We start from the raw sequence: 25,572 nt of genomic DNA on the forward strand, positions 1-25,572 counted from the left end.
TATCAGTGGGCTTAATTCAATTGTTAACAACTATAGAAAGTCCAGTGAATTAAACGAAATTGTCAAGTCCTATCTCTATTGTAGTTGGAGAATATATGCTGTCGAAGGCTTTCATGGCCAGAATCACTAGGTTGCTGCAAGTTTTCCGGGCTGTATGGTCATGTTCCAGAAGCATTTTCTCCTGATGTTTTGCCTGCATCTATGGCAGGCATCCTCAGAGGTTGTGAGGTCTACTGGAAACAAATCAAGTGGGGTTTATATATCTGTGGAATGTCCAGGATATCACTCGCTGAATGAGGCAAATGTGAATGTTGCAATTGACCACCTTGATTAACATTGAATAGCCTTTCAGCTTCAAGGTCTGGCTGCTTACCAAACTACCAATATTTAAAAAGCTCTAAAATCAGGATAGTAAATAAAGGACACCACTCAGAAAACAGAGGAATTCCAGACATGAATCAATCAGGGCCAGCTAACATCTCCCAACAAAGGATTCCCCCAGACATTAAGCAGCCAGACCTTGAAGCGCACCAGAAGAACCAAGTTTTTAATTCCTTTTAAAAAGATGTTAGAGTGGGTTCTTGCCTGATCTCCCTAGGGAGGGAATTCCAGATCCTGGGGGCCACTACTGAGTCTACACTGCCAGTTCAAAGCAGATAATCTGGATTTTATATGTGTAGAAGGGGCCTTAGAGATTCCCTCTTCCTCTTTAATGGTTCAAGCATACTAAAAAAAAACACTTAAAATGTTAACTTGCCCTTGTCTCCAGAAGTAATATGTTAAACTGTATGGTATTGATAATTTTCAGACTGATCCAAAGAATGTAACTGATATATAATAAACGTTTTAAGCAGATGCTCTTTCATTAGGTCACAACAAAATGAATCAGAGTGCCATGTGGGAAAATCAAGAGAGGAAAATGAGTGACCACAAAGAAAAAAATAGGGAGCAGAAGGGGAACAAAAAATACAAATCTCTAACTTAAGGCTTTAATTCAGTATCTGGGACTATCTTTGGCCAGCTTCTGGTCAAAGGAAATCTAGTATAATGCCAAGTTTTTAACTTTGTTTTTAAATACATTATAACTGTATCCTTATTTCGCTTCTGACACGATAAATACTGGAAGACTTTATTATGTATCTCAGATATATAACATTTATTTCTTTATAGGGAGTTCTTCCAGCTCAGAAACAATTTGATTAGAATTGGGGTTGGCAAAAGATAGAATGAGATCTGCTGGTAGATTCCTCAAATATTTGAAGTGGATCAGCAAAAATTTCTGACTAGCAGTTGCTCAACAATATCAACAAGGCTTTGGCAGACACAGCCTCTACACCACAAGACAACAGCTCATCCTAGTTTTATGATTCAAGAGTATCCAAATGGATATATCCATTTTGCATCCAGCTCTGATTAACAGATGTTTAGTAAAAGTTTTAAAAAAAGATCTTGCAAATCCAATTCCTCTAAGCATGGAACAGAAGACTCACAATCATATTCACAGCTTCAATATGCAAATCTCAGAAGACTTTACAAAGGCTTACAAAAAGGGCCTCCATATGTCAGCTTACTTTCTGAGGGTCCTTCCACACAGCCATATAACCCAGAATATCAAGGCAGAAAATCCCACAATATCTGCTTTGAACTGGGTTATATGGCAGTATGGACTCAAATAACCCAGTTCAAAGCAGATATTGTGGGATTTTCTGCCTTGATATTCTGGGTTATATGGCTAGGTGGAAGAGCCCTGAGTGTATTCCCATTTTTTAAAAATGATATTCTTAAATAAAGTAAGAAATACGGACTAAAGATCAAGTTTCCCTTATCTGTAATGCTTGGGATCAGAAATATTTTGGATTTCAGTTGTTTGTGTTTTGGGGGGGGGGGGGTCGGGGGGGGGGGGTTGAAATACCTGTATCTGCATAAACACACACAATGGGATGTCTTGGAAATGGGACCCAAAGCTAAACAAAACACTCATTTATATTTCATATATAATGATACCATATTTTAATAATTTTGCACATGAAACAAAGTTTGTGCACACTGAAATATCAGAAAGCATTGGTGTCACCATTTCAGCCATCTATGTATATGGACGAATTTGAGTTTTGGACTATTTTGGGTTTCCAGCAGTGGTCAACCAGTGGATCCCCAGGTGTTTTGTCCTACAACTCCCAGAAATCCCAGCCAATTTACCAGCTGTTCGGATTTCTGGGAGTTGAAGACCAAAACATCTGGGGACCTACAGATTGAGAACCACTGAGATAAGAGACGCTCAATCTGTATCAATTTGTGATAATAAGTGTGTTATAAGAAATGCACTTCCAAAAATTTCTCTGATAAGATTGCAATGGGCCTAACACTGAACAGGAGAATTAATACATTCTGTCTCAGAATTCTTCACTGTCCAGAAAAATATCTGTTCGGTATGCTGTTCCAACCATTATACCTACTGTATTTGTATAGTAAGTGCATTTCCATTGATACAATCTGACCTGCAAGTTCTTTGCAGGATGTGTCTACAGTGGTCTCTTGGAATCCACTGGAGTTTGATTCTAGACAACAGTGGGTGCAAAAATCTGTGGGTGCTCCTGTCCCATGACCACAACAATGTGGTAAAATTGTATCCCTTACATAAAATCAATGTTTGCTTTCTGGATTTTAATTTTTTTTTTTAATACAAGCAGTCTCCAAGTTACAAACATCTGACTTACAAATGACTTACAATTGAAAATGGAGATGAAACAACAGAAATTGAGAGACATCTGCCCCTTGGAAGGAATATTAACTCCTGGAAGAGTTATCATGGGGAAAAGGGGTTCTCCACTGAAGCCCTATCACCAATCCTTGTTTCCACAAGAAGCCAAATTCTTCAAAATCCAATTATCACAGTGACAGGAAGCTTGGTGAAATCTTCTGAACAGGGGCACAGATTTATTTATTTATTTATTTTATATACCACTTTTCTCACCCCTGGGGGAATTCAAAGCAGTTCACAAAATAGTCTATGGCAAAACTCAATGCCTATCACGCATAAAACGTATCAAATTAGCCACTTTTAACAATAGATTAAAACCATTAAAACTATAAAACTATAAATAACAATCACAGACACAACATAAAACATTTATGTCTTGCATCAATCTCGAGGTTATCTTAACTATTTCCATATTTCAGTACTCCTGTCATTCACCGAATGCCTTCTTGAACAATAAGGTCTTAAGTTGTTTCCTAAATGTTAGGAGGGAGGGGGCCAATCTGATCTCAGTAGGGAGGGAGTTCCATAGCCGAGGGGCCACCACCGAGGAGGCCCTGTCTCTCATCCCTGCCAATTCGCATATGCGAAGGCGGCAGGACCGAAAGCACAGCCTCCCCAGCAGATCTGTGTGTTCTAGCTGGCTCATAAAGGGAGATGCATAAGAAGATAAGTAAGCTGGACCAGAACCTTTCAGAGATGGCAAAACAAACACTGCAGAAGTATAATGCTAACCCATCCCTATTCCATTCATGTAACACACTCTCTATCTATATAAAAGGGTAATGAAATTTCTGCCTAGGACAAAACAACAAAACTACACATCCCAGAAACACTTGGCAGCACAACCCCTCATCCATGCCTCTACGTTTATACAACAAAAAGAAAAGAAAAAGTCCTAATTAGAGGGAGAGGAAAAATTATTTTAATTATAAAATTATAAATATACAGTACAGTCTCCCTTATCCAACATAAACAGGCCGGCAGAACGTTGGATAAGTGAATATGTTGGATAAGAAGAAGGGATTCAGGAAAAGCCAATTAAACATCAAATTAGGTCATCATTATACAAATTAAGCATCAAAACATCATGTTACACAACAAATTTGACAGAAAAAGTAGTTCCATGTGCAGTAATGCTATGTAGTAATTACTCTATTTACAAAGTGAGATTCTACTGTAATATGAAATAATTACTGTGATAGAATAATACAGAACAATATAATCTCTAAAACCAGGACAGTAAATAAAGAGCAACACTCTGAAAGCAGGAAAATTTGAAATTCCACAAAGGAAACAATCAGGGCCAGCTAACACCTCCAAAGGAAGGATTCTTCCAGAAAGGAAGCTGACAATGGACTGAAGCAGTGTGTATTACCAAAGTCATTATTATTACTATTATTATTATTATTACTATTACTATTATTATTATTGTGTTGCGGTCAACCGTGAAAATGAATACAATCTGGCTCCAAGTATTCAAAAACACTAAAATCAGAATATATAAAAATTACTGTGGTATAATAAAACAGAACAATACAATCTCTAAAATCAGAACACTAAATAAAGAACAACACTCTGAAAACAGGGGAATTCCACACAGGAAACAATCAGGGCCAGCTAACACCTCCCAACAAAGTCTTCCCATCACCAAAGTCTGGCAAATCCTCTCGCAAACACCACCACTCTGAAAACAAGGGAATTCCTGACAGGAAACAATCAGAGCCAGCTAACACCTCCCAACAAAAAATTCACTCAGGGAGGAATCAGCCAGGCTTTAAAGCTGGAAGGCCATTACATGCTAATCATTTTGCCAAACGCCATTACATGCAAATAATTCTCTCTAATTGCAGCATTCATACTTGCCTCCAACAGACAAAAAAAAAAGAACCACCAGAAATACTATCTATTCACAAGCTTTAGGAAATAACATATATCAACACCCATTAATTCCTCAATACTGTATTTCCCACAATTCGCTACAGCAACGCGTGGCCAGGCACAGCTTTTATATATATATATATATATATATATATATATATATATACACACAGTAGAGTCTCACTAATCCAAGCCTCGCTTATCCAAGCCTCTGGATTATCCAAGCCGTTTTTGTAGTCAATGTTTTCAATATATCGTGATATTTTGGTGCTAAATTCATAAATACAGTAATTACAACATAACATTACTGTGTCTTGAACTACTTTTTCTGTCAAATTTGTTGTATAACATGATGTTTTGGTGCTTAATTTGTAAAATCATAACCTAATTTGATGTTTAATAGGCTTTTCCTTAATCCCTCCTTATTATCCAAGATATTCGCTTATCCAAGCTTCTGCCGGCCCGTTTAGCTTGGACAAGTGAGACTCTACTGTATATATATATATATATGACTGGTGTAACATTGATAGCATAGGGAAGAGTTATTATATATATAACTGGAGATACACTTTAAAAATGTACCTGTTCCAACTTACATACAAATTCAACTTAAAAACAAACCTACATGACCTATCTTGTTTGTAACTTGGGAATGACCTGTATTTTCAAGGTATGGATGGTTGAATTCATGAGCACAAAATCTGCAGACGGAGGAGGTTGCGGGAGTGTCTACATTATAGAATAAATGTAGTTTGACACCACTTGAACTGCCCTGGCTGAATGCTATGGAATCGTGTAAGTCAGGGGTCCTCAAACTTTTTAAACCAAGGGCCAGTCCACTATCCTTCAGACTGTTGAGGGGCCGGATTATCATTTGAAAAAAAAAATACAAACAAATTCCGATGCACACTGCACATGTCTTATTTGTAGTGCAAAAACATCAACAATAACAAGAACAATGAAAGAACAATACAATATTTAAAAATAAAAACAATTTTAACAAACATACATTTATCAGGATTTCAATGGGAAGTGTGGCCCTGCTTCTGGCCAATGAGATAGTCAAGTTAATTAGGGTTGTTGTTGTTGTTGTTGTGTGCCTTCAAGTCATTTCAGACTTTGGGTGAGCCTAAGTCTAAAATTTATTTATTTATTATTTATTTATTTACTGCATTTATTTACTACATTTGTATCACACCCTTCTCACCCCAAAGGGGACTCAGAGTGGCTTACAAATTATATGTACATACAATATATTATATTATTAGCATAGCACAATATTAGCATTATATATTACTTTATTGAACTATACCACTATACTGTAATATTATGAGTAATATTATATGTAATATAGAATATATAATTAATATTATTATGTGGTATTATTATTAGTGTTATATTGTATTACATTATAATATTATTATCAATATTATATGTATATACAATATATTATATTATAAAACTGAAGGCGGGGGCCAGGTAAATGACCTCGGAGGGCCGCATCCGGCCCCCGGGCCTTAGTTTGGGGACCCCTGGTGTAAGTTGTAGTTTGGTGAGGCACCAGCACTTTGGGGCTAAAGACATTGTAAAACTACAACTCCCACGAGCCCATTGCATTGAGCCAGGGCAGTTCAAATGGTGTCAAACTATATTCGGTCTACAGTGTAGCTGCGCCTTGTGACTGTATTGGAGCAATTCTGCGTTGCTAATTTTTTTTAAAAAAAAACCACACAAACCCAAGAAAAGCCCCCAGAGCCGCATTGTGTCTCTTCTCTGTTCGCAGGGTGTTTACGTTTTTTTAAAAAACCAAGACACAACCTCTGAAGGCGAAAGCACACAATACACGTGTTTCTTACCTTGTCAAACGGCTGCCCGTGGTGCATAAAGGTAGTTTTGCTTTGGCATAAACCTGTAACGCCCAGGCGGCTCTGCACAAGCGAGGAGGTCCTCCCACTCCCAACGTGCAGACTCCTCCGAAGGAAGGTGTGGAAGCCGCTCTTCTTCCCTTTATACTGAGCCTTCAGTGAGCCAGACTCTTCCTGTCCCCTGATCAACTCTCTTCGTGGGTGGAGCCCAGCCTGGACCTAACCAGGGAGCAAACACGCCCTGAAATAAGAATTGCTCCAGGGAGGAAGCCCCTTCTATGAAAGAGGGAGAATGGGGATCTGTTGAGAAAATGACGCCACCTTTAAAACCCATGGAAACCAGGTGTATTCATTTCTTCGGAGGCAAGGAAAACTGCTCAACTACTTGCTTTCTCTGCAGCATATTGAATAACACTTAAGGTGCATCTATACTGCAGAATGAATGCATCTTGGGTTGGCACCACTTTAATTGCCATAGATGCTGTGGAATTATAGTAGTTGCCACTTTATTTTTTTATTAAGCTTTCAAAAGAATGCAACTAAAAACCTTCACAGTTAAAATGAAATACCAGTGAAATAGACACTAAAATACATCCTCCCTCCATCACTCACCCTTTAAAATACGCATAAAATAAAAATTTAAAAGACATTTAAAGCACAGGGTTGTTGTACGTTTTCCGGGCTGTATGGCCATGTTCTAGAAGTATTCTCTCCTGACGTTTCGCCCACATCTATGGCAGGCATCCTCAGAGGTTGTGAGGATCCTCACAACCTCTGAGGATGCCTGCCATAGATGTGGGCAAAACGTCAGGAGAGAATACTTCTAGAGGATCCTCACAACCTCTGAGGATGCCTGCCATAGATGTGGGTGAAATGTCAGGAGAGAATACTTCTAGAGGATCCTCACAACCTCTGAGGATGCCTGCCATAGATGTGGGCAAAACGTCAGGAGAGAATACTTCTAGAGGATCCTCACAACCTCTGAGGATGCCTGCCATAGATGTGGGCAAAACGTCAGGAGAGAATACTTCTAGAGGATCCTCACAACCTCTGAGGATGCCTGCCATAGATGTGGGTGAAATGTCAGGAGAGAATACTTCTAGACGATCCTCACAACCTCTGAGGATGCCTGCCATAGATGTGGGCAAAACGTCCGGAGATAATACTTCTAGAGGATCCTCACAATCTCTGAGGATGCCTGCCATAGATGTGGGCAAAACATCAGGAGAGAATACTTCTAGAACATGGCCAGACAGCCCGGAAAACGTACAACAACCCTGTGATCCCGGCCATGAAAGCCTTTGACAACACATTTAAAGCACAGTTGTATTGTCACAGGCTTTCACGGCTAGAATCACTAGGATGTTGTGCAGTTTCTGGGTTGCTGGCCATGTTCTAGCAGCATTTTCTCCTGACGTTCTGCCTGTATCTGTGGCTGGCATCTTCCTCTGAAGGAGCTGTGGTGGCACAGTGGGTTAAGCCCTTGTGCCAGCTGAACGGCTGACCTGAAGGTTGCCAATTTGAATCCTTGAGACTGGGCAAGCTCCTGTCTATCAGCTCTAGCTTGCAGGGACATGAGAGAAGGCTCCCAGCAGGATGGTAACATATCCGGGTGTTCCCTGGGCAACGTCTCTGTAGGCAGCCAATTCTCTCACACCAGAGGTGACTTGTAGTAAGTTCTCAAGTCGCTTCTGATACAATTTTTAAAAATCTTCCTCTGAGGTCTTCTGAAGATGCTAGCAACAGATGCAGGCGAAGTGTCAGAAGCAAATGCTGCTAGAATATGACCATACCACCCAGAAGTCACACAACACTCTATCCTGTACTCATCACATAAACCTCAGATAAGGCTTACCAGGTATGCATTAAATATCTTCAGAGGATGCCTCATCATTAGTGCCTCATCAAACTCCAACTCCTAGGATCCCATTGCATTGAACCAAGACAATTCAAGTGGTGTTAAGATGTGTTGATTTGTAGCGTCACCCTTAATAAAACAGGGATAGGCTGTAGAAAGACTATTAAGGGTGTCTTCTATGCTGTAGAATTAAAGGAGATCGACACTACTTGAACTGCCCTGGCTCAGTGTCTGTGGGATTCTGGAAGTTGTAGTTTGGTGATGCATCAGCACTCTTTGGCAGGGAAGACTAAAGTTCTTGTAAAACGACAAGTCCCAGGCTGCCCTAGCATTGAACCATAGTAGTTCAAGTGGTGTCATGTTGTCAACTGTGTGTGCACCCTGAAATGCATTGTCCCCAACATGTCCACCAACTGTCCTAATTTGACAGATACAATTCCAGTTAGCCCTGTGCTATCCCACTATTTAAATGTCCCGGTTTCTCATCTCATATTTTCTAATGCCCTTATGTGTTTTTAAGTGTTTTTCCCACTGGCATACTCCAAATTCAACACAATTGTATCACTAGAGGTAAAGGTTTCCCCTGACGTTACGTCCAGTCATGTCTGGCTCTGGGAGTTGGTGCTCATCTCCATTTCTAAGACAAAGAGCCGGCGTTGTCCGTAGACACCTCCAAGGTCACGTAGCTGGCATGACTGCATGGAGTACCATTACCTTCCCACCGGAGCGGTACCTATTGCTCTACTCAAATTTGCATGTTTTCGAACTGCTAGGTTGGCAAAAGCTGGAGCTGACAGCAGGAGCTCACCCCGCTCCACGGATTCAAACCATCAACCTTTCGGTTAGCAAGTTCAGCAGCTCAGCAGTTTAACCCACTGCGCCAGCAGGGGCTCCCAAGTGTATCACTAGAAAAACATAAAAAGTCATTTGTGTATGTGCCTTCAAGTCATCTTTGACAACTCTGTTGACTGAATGAATGTCATAGGTTTTCTTAGGCAAGAGTAAATCAGAGATAGTTTTGCCAGTTCCTTTCTCTGAAATATAGCCTACAGCACCTGGTATTGGTTGGCAGTTTCCCATCCAAATATTAACCAGGGCTGATTCTGCTTAGCTTCCAAGATCTGGTGCCTTTCTGGCTTCAGTCACTGCAAATAACAGTAAAGTGGCAAAGCAGTTTGTTAGCACTCAACAGTCAGCTTGGGCAAAAGCAAACTGTTGCCGTCTCTCCAAGCTTGTTGTGTCAAATCACCCAGAGCATATAATTCAAATAACAAATAAAAATATTTATCTGATGGGAAATTTAGTCTTCTAGCTACTGCACTGAACCAAAACTGAGAAACAGACTTTTTCCAGCAATGTTTCTTTAACATATTTGCCATTTCCTTTTAAGACAGGTGGGGATTATAATTCAACCAAACAAATTTTCCAAGCTGTGCTTTGAACAGAACATTTGCCCCATATCCCTTTTTAACACTTTTAATAATTTTAATATAAGACAATTTTGATTTAGCCAGTGAAACTTTTCCAAGCCAACAGAAAGTTTCTAAACTCTGCTTTTTGTGAGATGCTCCCATTACTCATAGTGGGATAGGTAAGTAATTACAGAATAGGATAAGAGATTGAACTCACTTGCTTAACTTTACCTGGATTCTTCACATTAGACCTTCATGTAGTCATTTATAGTTAACAGAATAGCCAACAAATAAGTCAATCTAGGCTTGAGATTACATCCTTGCTTGAAACTACATTGCGTGGAATACAAGTAAAGTACATAATACAGAGGTCGGCTGTTCAAATCCAGGGAGTGGGGGTGAGCTCCCGCTGTTAGCCCCAGCTTCTGGCAACCTAGCCATTTGAAAACATGCAAATGTGACTAGATCAATAGGTATCATTCCAGTGGGAAGGTAACGGTGCTCCGTGCAGTCATGCTGGCCACATGACCTTGAAGGTGTCTAAGGACAATGCCAGCTCTTTGGCTTAGAAATGGAGATAAGCACTAACTCCCAGAGTCAGACACGACTAGACTTAATGTCATGGGAAAACATTTACCTTAACCTTACATAGTACAGATGTGAAAGTTTGAAACATAATGAGGCATTAATACACTATGACCGGCATATCCATGGGGGATACATTCTTGAACTTACTCTAGACAAAGGAAACCATGGATAATAGCAAACCCTGTTGAAATGAATGACTTCTACCAGAAGTTATCATATAGTTGTACTGGAGTAACAGAGCATCCTGGACAGATGTCCTCTCTAGGAATTTGCCAGTACAACTGTTCCAGCAAGAGCATGCCTAAGAATCACCCGAAGGACCTAGAGAATGCTTTGTGGGTGTACTTTGTTAGATGTCGGTAGGTGAACCATGGGTCTTGATTCTACAGTATAGGAGTCATACTTTATTGAGTGGAAAAATATGATTTTTCCTTATTTTTTCCTAAGATGGTTCTAATTGGAATCAAACCATGATGATTAGAAACTAGAGACATTGTGCTGGAGCTGTTTCTATTGTGTATATAGTGACAATTATCTGGATATAGCACCTATCAGCCCAGCCCTTCCAGGCCAAGGCCCAAAACACTAATATTCTGGTAGTGATAGCCTATTTCCTTACTACATTTTCCTCCAATATGCTCAAGGAAGCATCTACACCACACATGTGAAACCCAAGACAAAATGTGGCCTGCCATGTCAATTTATGTGGCTTGCAAACCTTTCAATGCCAAGGCAACATAGTTACATTTATAGTACAGTAGAGTCTCACTTATCCAACATAAACGGGCCGGCAGAATGTTGGATAAGCGAATACGTTGGATAATAAGGAGAGATTAAGGAGAGGCATATTAAACACCAAATTAGGTTATGATTTAACAAATTAAGCACCAAAACATCATGTTATACAACAAATTTGACAGAAAAAGTAGTTCAATATGTAGTAATGCTACATAGTAATTACTGTATTTACGAATTTATCACCAAAATATCACGGTGTATTGAAAACATTGACTACAAAAATGCGTTGGATAATCCAGAACATTGGATAAGCGAGTGTTGGAGAAGTGAGACTCTGCTGTATTACAATTACAACCAGCCCTTTGTAGCCAACCATAAGGTTGATGTGTCTGTCGGTGAAAATGAATTTGACCCCCATATACCCCAGTGTTTCCCAACCTTTGGGCCTCCAGGTGTTTTGGCCTTCAGCTCCCAGAAATCCTAGCCAGCTTATCAGCTGTTAGGAACTGTGAGAGCTGAAATCCAACACCTGGGGGCCCAATGGTTGGGAACCACTGATCTGCACAGTTCTCTTTGTTATGCTTCATCTTCAGAAGTGATTTCAACCTAGATCTTACAGGTTCCAATCTGGTACTATAGGCACCATGTGACTCACATTCATAGTATTTGATGCACAAGGTAGATGGGCATGTGTGAGTTTGGCTGTTGCTCCTGTTTTGCTCATCATCATAATTTTGCAATCTTGTTAAGAAACATATTTCTCACATACCCACACATAGCTGAATTTTGGCAACAGCCACCAGTTTGAGGTGCCCTGATGGGTTGTTATTGCTAATTACTGTCAAGTTGACTTCACAAGATGGTGATCCTGCAAATAAGAGACCTCCAAGATAGGTGTAAGGCGTGCAATGTGATCTCCAGTTAAATTTGGTAGTTCACAGAATGAGACTGATTGAGTCAAACAGCACACAAGAACTAATTTCCCATCAGCTTCTTCTCCCATCCACTTAGAAGACAACTGTTCATTCCTGAGGTCAACACCTTGCCCTCAGACTTGTTAATGTGGATATACAGTGTAGGTTTATAGGGAGAGGGAGATGGGGCCTCTTAGTTCCACTAAGTTCCACTAAGCTGAAGAACTTGCTGACTGGAAGGTTGGCAGTTCAAATCCACAGACAGGGTGAGTTCCCAATGTTAGCCCCAGCTTCTGCCAACCTAGCAGTTCGAAAACATGCAAATAAGAGTAGCCCAATAGGTACCACTTCGATGGGAAGGTAACAACGCTTCATGAAGTAATGTCGGCCACATAACCTAGGAGATGTCTCCGGACAATTCCACTCTTTGCCGTAAAAATGGAGATGAACACCACCCCCCAGAGTCGGACCTGACTAGACTTAATGTCAAGGGGAAACCTTTACTTTAGGGAGAGGGAGAGAGAATACAGCCTAGGGGAAGGAAACACATGTGTTCCTAAGGTGTTGTTCGGCTTTACCTATGCAACAGCACCTATCCACAACCCAAACTGAGGGATGATAGGAATTGTAATTGAACAAAATATGGAAGATAATATGTTCCCCTTTGCCTTTCTCAGTGGCTGAAATAAAGTGACTTGCCCAAGGCCACCCAGCCGATTTCCATGGCCAAGTAGACATTCAGACGCGTCTTTCAGTATTCTACTCCTAGAATGTTCAAAGAACTGCATCACTCTGTTTCTCAACAACAGAATATTGAAACAGAATAAAGTTTTAAAAATCAATCATTTTAAAGGACAAAGTATTTAAATTAAAAACAAAGTATCATATTAATTAACCTAAACTAACCTACTAGTCCCTGATGGTGCAGCAGGTTAAACCACTGAGCTGCTGAATTTGTTGACTGAAAGGTTGGCAGTTCAAATCCAGAGAGTGGGGGTGAGCTCCTGCTGTTAGCCCCAGCTTCTGTCAACCTAGCAGTTTGAAAACATGCAAACGTGAGTAGATCAATAGGTACTGCTTTGATGGGAATGTAGCAGCGCTCTATGCAGTCATACTGGCCACATGACCTTGGAGGTGTCTACAGACACGGCTTAGAAATACAGATGAGCACCAACCTACAGAGTTAGACATGACTAGACTTAATGTCAGTGGAAAACCTTTGCCTTTACCTTAACCTACTAGTAATTAACATAAATTAGCATGGACTAAAACTATGGCTGGTAGCGATGTGTAGAAAGCATATATCAACTTCACTATAGTCTGTAACTTGTATAATTTGGCCTGTTACAAAATGCTGTTATCTATGTTTGTACTCAGAGTGACTATCTTTAAAATGTCTTCTATGAGAAAGCAGTCATTCATGGGATGACTCAAAAAATGTTTCCTTTTGTCTTTATTCTAATCTTGTGCAATAGCAACAGATAAGCTCCTTCTTCCTTAAACATGTACATTTGTTCTGAGAATTTCTATTTCTTTGAGGCAATGTGTTTGGGTTGCAGTACATTCCTCAAACCATCAGTTTACATTAATGCAACATTATTAATTCATTCAAATGTAAATTAAGCATGCATTTACTCTAGTTATATTAAAACTATCACATGGATTTGTTGTTTTTTTAAGAGATCAGTCAAAATAATTTTTCCTTTTTAGTCATTATTGAACATCTGAACTGTGAGAGCTGTTAAGCAGTGGAACTCTCTGCCCTAGAGTGTGGTGGAGGCTCCTTCTTTGGAGGCTTTTAAGCAGAGGCTGGATGGCCATCTGTCAGGGGTGCTTTGAATGTGATTGTCCTGCTTTTTGGCAGGGGGTTTGGCAGGGATAGTCACGAGGCCTCTCTATGCCTTTTCTTTGTATGTCATCTTCCACAGTAAAAGTGTCTTAAAATTAAAAGTCTGATAAAGAAAAGCGAATATAAATTTAAGCCCATTTTAAAAACAGAAGCATCAAGCTGCTGTTGTATGCCTTCAAGTCATTTCCAACTTAAGATGACCTTAAGTCAAACTACTCATGGGTTTTTTCTGAGGTTGAGAGTGTGTGACTTGCCCAGTGAGTTTTTATTTAATTGAATTTATTTCCTGTTTAGGATTTACCACCTTTCTCCAAAAGAAGGGAATTAACACATTTTATGGTGAAACAAAATGAAACTGCAGTTCAAATATAAAACAATGTCTCATATTAAAATACAATTAAATTAAAACACAGTTTAAACATATCAGTAAAACTGAAATAAAGATAGAATTTACAGCACTCCATTAGTAAAAAAAAAAAAAAAAAGCCCCTTCCTTAGTAACTGTGCAGTTGCCAAAGCCTATAACTCCCCCTTTCCATAAAGGTAAGTTTCAGAGCCTATGAATGCATTCTTTCTTGCTGTGATGTACAAATTAATATAAACACAGTCCCTGTAATAAGATTTCCAGCTGATTCCCACATACCCCAGTGCCACCACCTTTGAAGAAGCCTGCTGCTGAACTTTCATCCTAATGTCAAAGGTTGGCAATTTGCAGTCTTCTGCAATCTAAAGTTTACATAGAGAAGTCTCTTGAGTAAAGGTCAGCTTAAGTGTATATAGTACAAAATAATTTCAACCTCTACTATTCAATGGTAAAGAATGCTGTTGTGCAGCTCCATTTGTGCACCCTGCTTCTGTTAATTGTGTGTGTGAAGGAATGCTTGGCTCATTAAAGCACAAAGAAATATTGTATTTCATTTTCTGGATGTAATAAACTCCTTTCAGAACAACTTTGCTTAGAGGCTGCTAAATCTATGGGAAATCACCACCACCCACTACCTCATTTATTTTTTTCCCCAAAGATAAAGGTAACTGTGTTGCTGTGAGTTTTCCAGGCTATATGGCCATGTTCCAGAAGCATTTTCTCCTGATGTTTCACCCATATCTATTGCAGGTATTCTCAGAGGTTGTGAGGTCTGCTGGAAACTAGGAAAGTGAAGTTTATATCTCTCCCTGTGGAATGATGTCCAGATGGGAGAAAGAATTCTTGTCTGTTAGAAAAGAGTGTGAATGTTGCAATTGGCCACCTTGCCTGGGAGAATCCTTTGTTGGGAGATGTTAGCAGGCCCTGATTGATTCATGTCTGGAATTCCTGTTTTCAGAGTGTTGTTCTTTGTACTGGATGATGGAATTGTTCCTTCTTTTTTATAAAAAAGGCAAAGCCCTGGAGAAAGAGAGGTTAAAATGTATTTGGTCAGGACTTCACAAAATATCTCTGAAACCAAACCTAATCTTTTTATTAGAAGAGAGAGACCCCCCTCAGCTTTATTTAGTCACTGAATGTGTTCAGTGAAAAGTTCATAGCAAAAAATGGAAGATCTGAATAGTCTATGGAACTGTGCATTGCACCAAATAGACATTATTTTGTGAATCAATACCCCTTTCCATAAAGATGGGTGGCTTTTATTCAAAAGATTAGACTCAGTTTAATAGTTTTACTTCCATTTTTTATCCTTTTGATAGGACCTCTAGGAAAAGTAGATTCTCTTCTTATAAACACAACATGGCATTAGGATTGTGTGCGGATTTCGTTTCTTCCATTTCCTCTGTTTCCTTTGATACCTTAGGTATTTTGGGAGCCTGTAACAGTAAGGGCCCGTCCAGTACAAAAACCTGCCTGACATAATAATAAAAACAACAACAACAACAACAACAACAACTTTATTTTTGTATCCCACCTCCATCTCCCCACATGGACTCAGAGCAAAGTACATGGGGAATGAGCCCAATCAACATCATAAAAACATAAAATCAAAAAATAAAAACACATACATCATTACATAAAATATAATAATCCATAGCAATTTAAAACAATATAAAGAATAAAAACAATCTTAACCTGATCATCAGTGAGCCTGTGAATCCTAGACAAGAATGGGTGGACTGGCGCAACTCGTTTTAAATTAGGGCTGATGAATAAAGTTCATGAATCAGAATAACGTGCATGGTGTGGGCAAAATAGGATGTGGAAAATGAACTAGGGATGAAGAACAATAGTAAAGTGCCAGGGCAGATTTCAGATCTTTATAGGAGTCAGATTATAGGGGATTGTCTAATCAAATGCATGAAAGCAAGCGAGAACCATTTTCAGCTCCTCCTCCCCTATTTGGCATCACAGTTGAATCTTTCTGATTTTCCTTTATTTTCCTGATTTTTTTTTTTATTTCGTGGGACTGACTGGGAATTAGGAACCTGAGGGACAGTAGGTGGGGTGTGATCACGCATGTTTGGGGGCTTCTTCACCCACTTAGCTTCTTTTTCTCCTTCCCTTCCTTTCCTTCAGGAAATACTTCTAAAATATTATTAACAATCGTAATCCCAGCAAACAAAAAGAGAAGCTTATCTCTCCTCTAGAGTAGAAAGTAGAAACAGCTTTAAGGAAGCAAAACCCCAAGCAGAGGAGATGGTAGCCTTGCAGGCAAGTGAGGGGATTTTTAAGGTAGTCCAGGGAGGATAACTTGACTGAGCTCCAGGTCATCCCTCTTCCTTCCTTGGGCTTCCTTAAAATGCCTTGGATAGCTGCTGGCGCTGGGAGAGAAGAGTGTGTTTGTTTGCCTCTCCTCTAAAGTAGAAGAGCTTTAAGAAGCAATAAACTCAGTCTCCTTCTCTGCAAATAGAAAGGAAAGGATTCAGAAATTTAAGAGGGGCAACTCTGATACTTTTTAAATCCAGGTCTTAATGAAGGATATGGAAGGGGAGCCTGTGGGAAGTCCCCTCTCCCATAATTGGCTGGATTGGGTGCTTTCTTAACACTGTTGCTAACACCCAGGCTGAGGCTCCCTTAAAGGGAAGAAAGGAAAGGCTTCAATGGGAAAAGCCTTTTAAGTTCTCCATTGCTGCTAATGGGCCAAAAAGAGAGGTTTTTTCTTCAGATGCTGAATGAAAATGCGCATTTGGCAGTGTGCCCGCTTTTGGGCGGTGCTGGAAAATGGATTTGGGGTGCTTCCGATATTCTGCAAGCAGAAACAGATAACAATTCACCCAAAATGCACAAGCCTAATGGCTACCCTATACACATTTGAAAATGTATTGTTGTGTGCTTTAAAGTCCTTTCTAATTTACAGTGAGCCCAAGGTATTTATAAGAAGAGTTTTGGGGGACTGAAAGTCTGTGACCCTCCCAATGTCACCCAAGTTGACTACTAGTAAAGTAGACCCATTCAAAATGTTTCTGAAAAAAAGATAGACTTCAGACTTGAAATAGCTATCCAAGCAAAAGAAATATGTTATTTATGTTAAAAGCCATTTAGATAATATGTTTAGTCACTAGGTGGCCCCAAAGGCTAGATTTCTTTCTTTCAAACCTTGATTTCTGTAGTTGTCTGATATGTCTGAAATGTAACATATACATTTAGGATAGGATTCTCCAACCTGGTTCTTTCCAGTTATGCCAGACTCTCATGTTGTGTTAGAATAGAGATGGGAATTGTGAGACCTTTAAGTTACTGTCAGACTGCGACATTCAACCATCCTCCCCAGCATAACCAATAGTGAGGAATGATGGGAGTCAAAATCAACAACTGGAGTATCTCTTCCATCTATCTGGCAGCAAAATAATAGCATATAATAGGGATGTGATGTCTGTAAACCTTCCGGTGGTGTTGGAAATGTAATACACATGAACCCCTAGCTTATGGTCAGGAATAATGGGGCCTGCTGTCGAATAATTGCAATTATTAATTGCAATTTGCAAGTCTACAGATTCCCCACATCTGCTATACAGAAATACAATAGGCTAGGCTATCTCCTCTGATGGCAAACAGTCCTGCTTCATTGCTATATAGGGAATCATTGTTCTTCCCCATCAAATAATGCCTACAGGGTTAGAGATATCTGCGCAAGATGTTATCTTACAGATATGTTTTCTGTTCAGAATACTCGAAATATATTCCTTAAAATACTCGAGTGGATGGGTACGTGGAGGACTTCACTACTCACTAAGTTGTTCACCATTTGACATAAGGATCAGCATTTTACTACACAACTGTATATAATGAGATTCAAGCATACAGAGATTTTGGTATCTCCCAGGGTTCTAAAATCTAAACCCTAGTGAATATCAAGGGCCCAATGTATTTTCCTGGCAGCCTATGATATTGATAAATCTGAATCAAGTAGGCAAGCTAAAATATAATAAAATGACCATTTTTGAGCACCTTGAGGAGTACTTATTGGTTCCCCTTAGAACAGTGGTTCCCGACCTGTGGTCTGCAGATCACTAGTGGTCCCAGAAAATTAAATTATGTTCTGTGAAGCAAAAACCTTGTAAAATAGGTGTGGCAAGGGGGCCATGGAGCGCACACCTTGCGTCCATCCACAGGTTGCAAGCTGATCCTTGCACTCTCTTTCACTTGCCAGCCCTTTCTTTCCCTCATGGACTCCCCCAGGAGCCTATATAAAACCTGGTCATGGAGCAGCCCAAGGAGAACTGGTGGTGCCTTTCAGAGGAGAGTAAAGGAAGGCAAGGCTCCCCTTCAGCACTTCTCCAACCAAAAGGGAGGTGTATGAGAGAGAGGGCCTGGCCACCTCTCCTTCCAGAGTTAGCAATGCCGAGGCTTGCTGGCCTCGCCCGCCCGCCTCCACCGCCCATTTAATTCAATGGGTCTTGATCCCAGGAAAAGTGGAGAACAGGGGAGTGTATCTACACTGTAAAGTTAATGCTAATGGGTGCCACTTTAACTGCCATGGCTCGAAAGTATGGAATCCTGGGAGTTGCAGTTTTTTAAGGCACCAGCACTCCATGGCAGAAAAGGCTCAAGACCTTGTGCCTCCATATTCCCCGGTCGGTGTAGGCAGGCGTCCCTAAAAATTCTTTCTGTAGCAGAAAATAGTATCTGCTGTACCCTCCATATCCCTGGGGAAAAGAATCCACTGATTTGTGGTTCTGGTTTCCTAATAAATTCATTTTCGTATCATTGTACAAGTTTGAGTAATGCTTTCTGTTAAATAGTAATCATGAATATATTCCATCCTTTATTAATTTAAAAGTTATTTCCAATCAAGATGAATCAGTGAATATAAGAACGCAAGGTAAAACTAAATCAAGGAATTGGCAGTCCTTATTACTCCCCTCTCTTCATTGGGGATGCAGCAAAGTAGTTAAGGTAAATTCATACAATAACACACGAACCCCTGAATCCTTCCAGGCACAGGGCTGTTTCAGAGCAAATCTCCCAGATCATTAAACCAGTCTATCAGAAGCACATTGGCTATTTCTCACCTACTGATCCCATAACCATAAAAAGGAGAACATAGTTCTCTTTTTAACTTAAAGGGAAACCACATCCGTTGTGGTATGCTTTGGGCAGAAGGGGAGGGGAAGGGAGAAGGAGGGGAAGGGGAAGGAGAAAAGAAAGGGAAACAGGGAGGGGGGGATGGAGGATGGAGGAGGAGGAGGAGGGGAAAGAGAGGGAGAAGGAGAAAAAGCAAAAGAGAAGGAAAAGAAGAAGACAGAAAGAGAAAGAAATAGACAAGGACAAAAGAAAAACAGTAGGTAAAGAGAAGAAAGAGGAGAGACAGAGAAAGCAGAAACAGAAAAATAAAAGAGAAAGATGAGAGAAAAGAGAAAAAGGAGATATGAAATGTGTGAGATGTGTTCAGTATGTGTAGTATGCGTGATGCATGTGTGGTGTATGACATGTGTGTGATGTGTCAGGTGTGTGAGCCATGTGACAGTTTTGTGGTTTAAGATGTCTGTGATGTGCATAGTGTCTGTGAGGTGTGTGTGATATATGTGCTGTATGTGATATGTATGTTGTGTGTGTAGTGCGAGATGTGGGAAGGAGAAGGGGAAGGGAAAGGGGAAGGGGAGGAAGAGGAGGGGAAGGAGGGAGAAGGAAAAGGGAAGGGACAGGATGGAAAGGGAGGGGTGGGAGGGGAGGAGACAGGGAGGAGTGGAGATCATGGGGAGGGGAGGAGTAGGATTTAACAGCCACACCTTCCCCACAACTGCATACACATCTTATCACATAACCATGATCAAATTACAAAAAGGAAAGTCACTGTTGACAACAAAATAGGCTTAGGACCTTCTTGGCTGTTTGTGTGCTTCAGAATTACTTTTGACCATTGCTGCATGGTAAGGATAAGGGGGAGATCCAAAATGAGAAAGGCCTAAATCCCCACCTGCTCCATTAACACAGGGAAAAAAGATATCCAGTGTGAAAACTATATCAAATCAAACTTAAGAACTAGTAACCAAGAATACGATGGGCATGATCAGACTAGAGAGAGGGCTGGGCATGTACTTGTGCAAAAAGGAGACTGTAGGGACAGAGTGAGGGGTAAAGTGCTGAGTACAACATTATCGATAAACTGGGCTGGGCATTTATGAACAGGTACTAACTGTCATCAAATGCACAATGGAACATCCAGGTTTTCAAATCCCTGTGGAAGGTGGGCAGAATATTGCATAAATATGGCAGGATATTGCATAAATATGGCAGGATATTGCATAAATATGGCAAATATCTGGAGATGTTAATTTGCTATAGAACTCACCCCCAAATTGTATGTTCTGATTTGAACCACTGCAGTTGGGGTGGGAGATAGCTAAAGGGCCAGAACTGGTTGGAGAGCAGGCCAGAACTGACAAAAGGAATTTCAGCAAGGCAAGATACTACACAAAGGAGGCAGAGAGAATGGCAGAGGAGGACTTCTGTCACAGGCTAGCAATGAAAAACAAGTATAGAAGAGGGATGCCCTTTTTTAATGATTAGACAATGTTTACCACTAGAGTCTTTCTAAATAACGGCTGAGGACACATCTATTGTTTTGATTCATTTGGGAAAGAAGGTTCTCCTCTTATAAACACAACATTTGTATTGAAACAGATAAAATGTGGAAAGAAAACATTGCTTCACCACATAAAAAAGGATATCAAATTCTGAAAGATCAAAACAGTTTTAGTTCAGAAAAAAGAGAACATGACAAATTGAAAAACTGGGGAGGGGGTTACATTTAATACACAAAAATAATACTTTAAAATCCTCATAAACCAAAAGGATATAGACAAGATAGCATTTTTGATCTGCATGTGTTTTATTTGTTTCTTATTCTGTGACACATTCCTTGTTACTTTTTAATGAATTATATTATATGATTAAATATATCCATATTTGTACTTTTTCTATTCATTGACCTTCTGAATATTAAGGCACCTGGTTATTGCTTTAAAGTTAATTATGAATTTTATGCCTAACTGACTTCTTCAAAAAAAGCAGAGACCCTGGAAGTGGGCAAAACTGGGTTTCATGTCGCTTTGGGGAAACTTGGTTTCTACTTGTTCATCCATCATATACACATTTGGAAATGTGTTATTGTGTGCTTTAAAGTCATTCCTAACTTACAGTGACCCTAAGATGTTTATAAGAAGAGTTTCCTGGGGCTGTGAGTCTGTGACCCTCCCATGGTCACCCAGGGGGTTTACATGGCTGAGCAAGAAATCCACCCCTGTTAATGGAGAAGAAGAGGAAGGCATCACTAAAGAGGTAAAGAGGCAGCACAGGAATATCTGGCTATTCCAAAGAGGTCTTAAACCCAAATAATGAGCAGAGGAGGCAGGAGTAGAAATGCAACATAGAAGAGGTAAAGCTTTTTGGGGATGTTTGTTGATAAGCTCAAGTACAGGGCCAAGTTTGCTTTGTCACTGCACCAGAAGGAAGAAGACACTGCTGATGGTTGATCCATAAAGGAAAGACCAAAGCAAAAAATGCTGGTTGAAAAGGGTTAAAATATTAAAAGCCCCTTTCATGTCATGTATTTCTATCTGAACTTCACCAATCTCATTTTGAAGCATGAAACTTGGTAGAACTTGTTAACAACTTTATGAATGAATCGCTCACCTTGTATTTCAGAGCTTACTTTTTGACCGTATCACAAGAGTATCTGGTTTTTTAGAATTCCAAATTGCTAAAAGTCGGGACTATGATCCTCAGTTTTGGTGATATTGCTATCAATGCCATCCTTTCAAATGTCAACCTCTCTCTCTGTGTGTATATATGGGAAACAGGTCGCAAGTCTGCACAATGGTCCTCTAATTGGGGAGGGGAGCCTTTTTTGGGAAGAAGGGGCCTCCCCCAAAGTCTCCTTTGGGACCATATTGTTCTCTCCTCGCTCCCAGGTGGCCCCTTCAAGGGTTCCTTTTGGGCAGGGAATGGGGGGCCAGGGAGGCAGCCAGGGCAGGAGAAAAGAGAGGCCTCCTAAGAGGGAATGGCTTCTGACTGTCTTACTCTGCGTTTCCAAGTGGAGAGAGAAAAAGGCAAAGATTCAGAGGCACCTTCCTTCCTTCCTTCCTTCCTTCCTTCCTTCCTTCCTTCCTTCCTTCCTTCCTTCCTTCCCAAGCACTGGTCCCCTGGTCCCCCTGAGGGGGACGTGGGTTTAAAAAGAGAATTTTCAAAGATACTTCCAATGACTATAAGTCCCATATGTTTTGATTGACCTAAGTTGCAAAAGGCCTAAGTTTAAGAAAGGCCTGCGCTTGAGAGAAAATGCTGATGTTTGGAAAAAGAGTTGTTCCAGAGAAAAAGACGTTACTTTCAATAATAACAATACATCAAGTCAGAACCAGTTACCCACTACTCCCTAGGATTCCCATATGGTTTTGAACCTATACTTGCAACAAGAGGAAGACAAGGAGATACTGAGATCAGGGTCAATAAGATGAAAGCCTACCGCCCCCTTTCCAGAAAAAATATTACTCAGCACCCCCTGGAAATTAATTTTTTTTAATTTTAATAGCAATAAAACAGAAAGATATATGCATTGATGTTTCTACCTTTTTCGTAAAATATAGTAAAGAAAGGTGTAAATTAGAAACATTGAAGTTTGAAATTATGAAACTACTTTTTGAACTCAGAATATTTATTTATTTATTTATTTACAGCATTTATATTCCGCCCTTCTCACCCCGAAGGGGACTCAGGGCGGATCACATTATACATATAGGCAAACATTCAATGCCTTTTAACATAGAACAAAGACAAACAAACATAGGCTACGAGCGGGCCTCGAACTCATGACCTCCTGGTCAGAGTGATTCATTGCAGTTAATTGCAGCTGGCTTGCTCTCCCGCCTGCGCCACAGCCCAGGCCTAGAAATAGAAATGTAATACAGTTATTCATCGCCCCCAAATGCACCTGTGGTCATCACCGCCCCCCTGGATTGCTGCAACACCCACCAGGGGGCGGTAGCACCCACTTTGGAAATCACTGGTTTAAAGAGTCACATGTTATTACAGCATAGAAAACCAATGGCATTGCATGATGGTTAAGATGCTTGTGATGTAGCCAACATTAGACAAATGGGGTAAATGATCTTTGTAAGCCAATAAGGTATAAAGGTAAAGGTTTCCCCTAACGTTAAGTTCAGTCATGTCTTACTCTGGGGGTTGGTGCTCATCTCCATTTCTAAGTCGAAGAGCCGGCGTTGTCCATAGACACCTCCAAGGTCATGTGGCCAGCATGACTGCATGGAGCGCCGTTACCTTCCCACTGGAGCGGTACCTATTGATCTACTCACATTTGCATGTTTTCGAACTGCTAGGTTGGCAGGGACTGGAGCTAACAGTGGGCGCTCAAGCTGCTCCCAGGATTTGAACCTGGGACCTTTCAGTCTGCAAATTCAGCAGCTCAGCGCTTTAACGCACTTTGCCACCGGGGCTCCTACTACTTGCTGTAGAAGTGATAAAAACCCTTGCAACCATTTTGAAAGTGCAACAAATCCTTTTATTGATTGCATTGATGTATGCATGTTTTTGTCATTATTGCTAAGCTCAAAATAAATAATTCCTTTTGCAGTTTGAAGATCCAACTTCCGTGGTGTCCTTCCTCGCCCTCTCCACAGAAAAGGGCCCTCCTGCTCTTGACTTTGGATTAAGAGGAGTATTTTCACATATCTTTTACATCTTTGCCCCTTCACCCCAAGATTTAAGAATCCCTTAAATCTGAGGCAGAGAGACTGCAACTTCAACCCTTAAGTGGACCCTTTGGGCCTCCTGGCCTTGTTGTGAAACATGCAAACCAGGACCTGCCTTCATGGCCAGAAGTGAGCTTGTGACTCATGGCCTCTCTCATGCAAACGCAAAGGAAATTCCCAACGGGGCCAGGAAGTGAAACAAGAATTCGCCGCCTTCCTTTGCCAAGAATGAAGGGCTCCTGGAAAAAAGCAGTTTGAGAAAGAGAAGTCCATCAGCAGATGCAAATAGCTATGGTTCGTAGAAGAGCCTCCAAATCCAGGGGCAGTCTCTCTCTGGCCATCATTTGCTGAAAACTAATGGAAACATTATTCTTTGGTGAAGAATTACATCTCCCTATCTGCATGACCAAACTATGCTCCTCTAAAGCCCAACCTTGGCCCTCTGCCCATATAGGAGTCAAGCTCCCAGAAGCCCCTATCAGATGGGCCAATGGTCAGGAATGCTGGGAGTTGAAGTCCAGATCCTCTGGAAGAGCAAAATACAGGAAGCCCCTGAACCAGTTAAAATTTCTCATCTTCAAAGCAGATCAAGGGAGGAAGAAATGCCTCCGAAAACCCAGAGCCCTCATGGGATGAGTCAGACCCACCCCCATCAAGGGGAAGATAGAGGCCAGAGTCCTAATCCTTTAGAGCAGAGGTCCCCAAACTAAGGCCCGGGGGCCGGATGCGGCCCTCCAAGGCCATTTACCTGGCCCCCGCCCTCAGTTTTAGACCTAAGCTCACCCAAAGTCTGAAATGACTTGAAGGCACAACAACAACAATCCTACTTGATTATCTCATTGGCCAGAAGCAGGCCCACACTTCCCACTGAAATCCTGATAAGTTTACAGTATGTTGGTTAAAATTATTTTTATTTTTAAATATTGTATTGTTCTTTCATTTACCAATATTGTAAATGAAATATTGTAAATGAATGATATGGTAATAATATAATATATTGTGTATACATATAATATTGATAATAATATTATAATGTAATACAATATAATATTTATTTATTTATTTATTACAGTATTTCTACCCCACCCTTCTCACCCAATAGAGGACTCAGGGTGGCTAATAATAATAATACAATATAATAATATTGTATAATATAATAATATTAATTATATATTATATATTAAATGTAATATTACTGATAATATTACGGTATAATGATACAGTACAATATAGTAATATGTAATGCTAATATTGTGCTATGCTAATAATATAATATATTGTATGTACATACAACTTGTAAGCCGCTCTGAGTCCTCTTCGGGGTGAGAGATGGTGGGGTATAAATGTAGTAAATATATAAATAAGTAATTGTTGCTGTGGGGTTTTTTTTGCACTACAAATAAGACATATGCAGTGAGCATAGGAATTTGTTTTGTTTTTTCCCCAAATGATAATTCGGCCCCTCAACAATCCACTTAAAAAGTTTGAGGACCCCTGCTTTAGAGGTTGGAGGGCACTCATGAATTATACAAGCAATGCTTTTTTCCCCCCACAACTGTGATGTCTGGTGTGTTG

The 25,572-nt window shown here is 40.3% G+C and overlaps 1 protein-coding gene across 1 annotated transcript in view; it reads right to left on the reverse strand.

Moving 5' to 3' along the window:
* Nucleotides 1–8,457, reverse strand: part of frrs1 (ferric chelate reductase 1) — a 37,039-nt gene extending 28,582 nt beyond the window's left edge. Inside the window, exons 1-2 of the mRNA XM_062977983.1 lie at nucleotides 8,360–8,457; nucleotides 6,496–6,723 (exon numbers count right to left, since the gene is read on the reverse strand). Of these exons, the coding sequence (XP_062834053.1) occupies nucleotides 6,496–6,723; nucleotides 8,360–8,398 (267 nt within the window). The 5' untranslated portion in view covers nucleotides 8,399–8,457. The remainder of the gene's footprint in view (nucleotides 1–6,495; nucleotides 6,724–8,359) is intronic.
* Between the last annotated feature and the right edge of the window lie 17,115 nt (nucleotides 8,458–25,572).

The sequence above is a fragment of the Anolis carolinensis genome, chromosome 4 (genome assembly GCF_035594765.1).
Source record: "Anolis carolinensis isolate JA03-04 chromosome 4, rAnoCar3.1.pri, whole genome shotgun sequence".
NCBI lineage: Eukaryota > Metazoa > Chordata > Lepidosauria > Squamata > Dactyloidae > Anolis > Anolis carolinensis.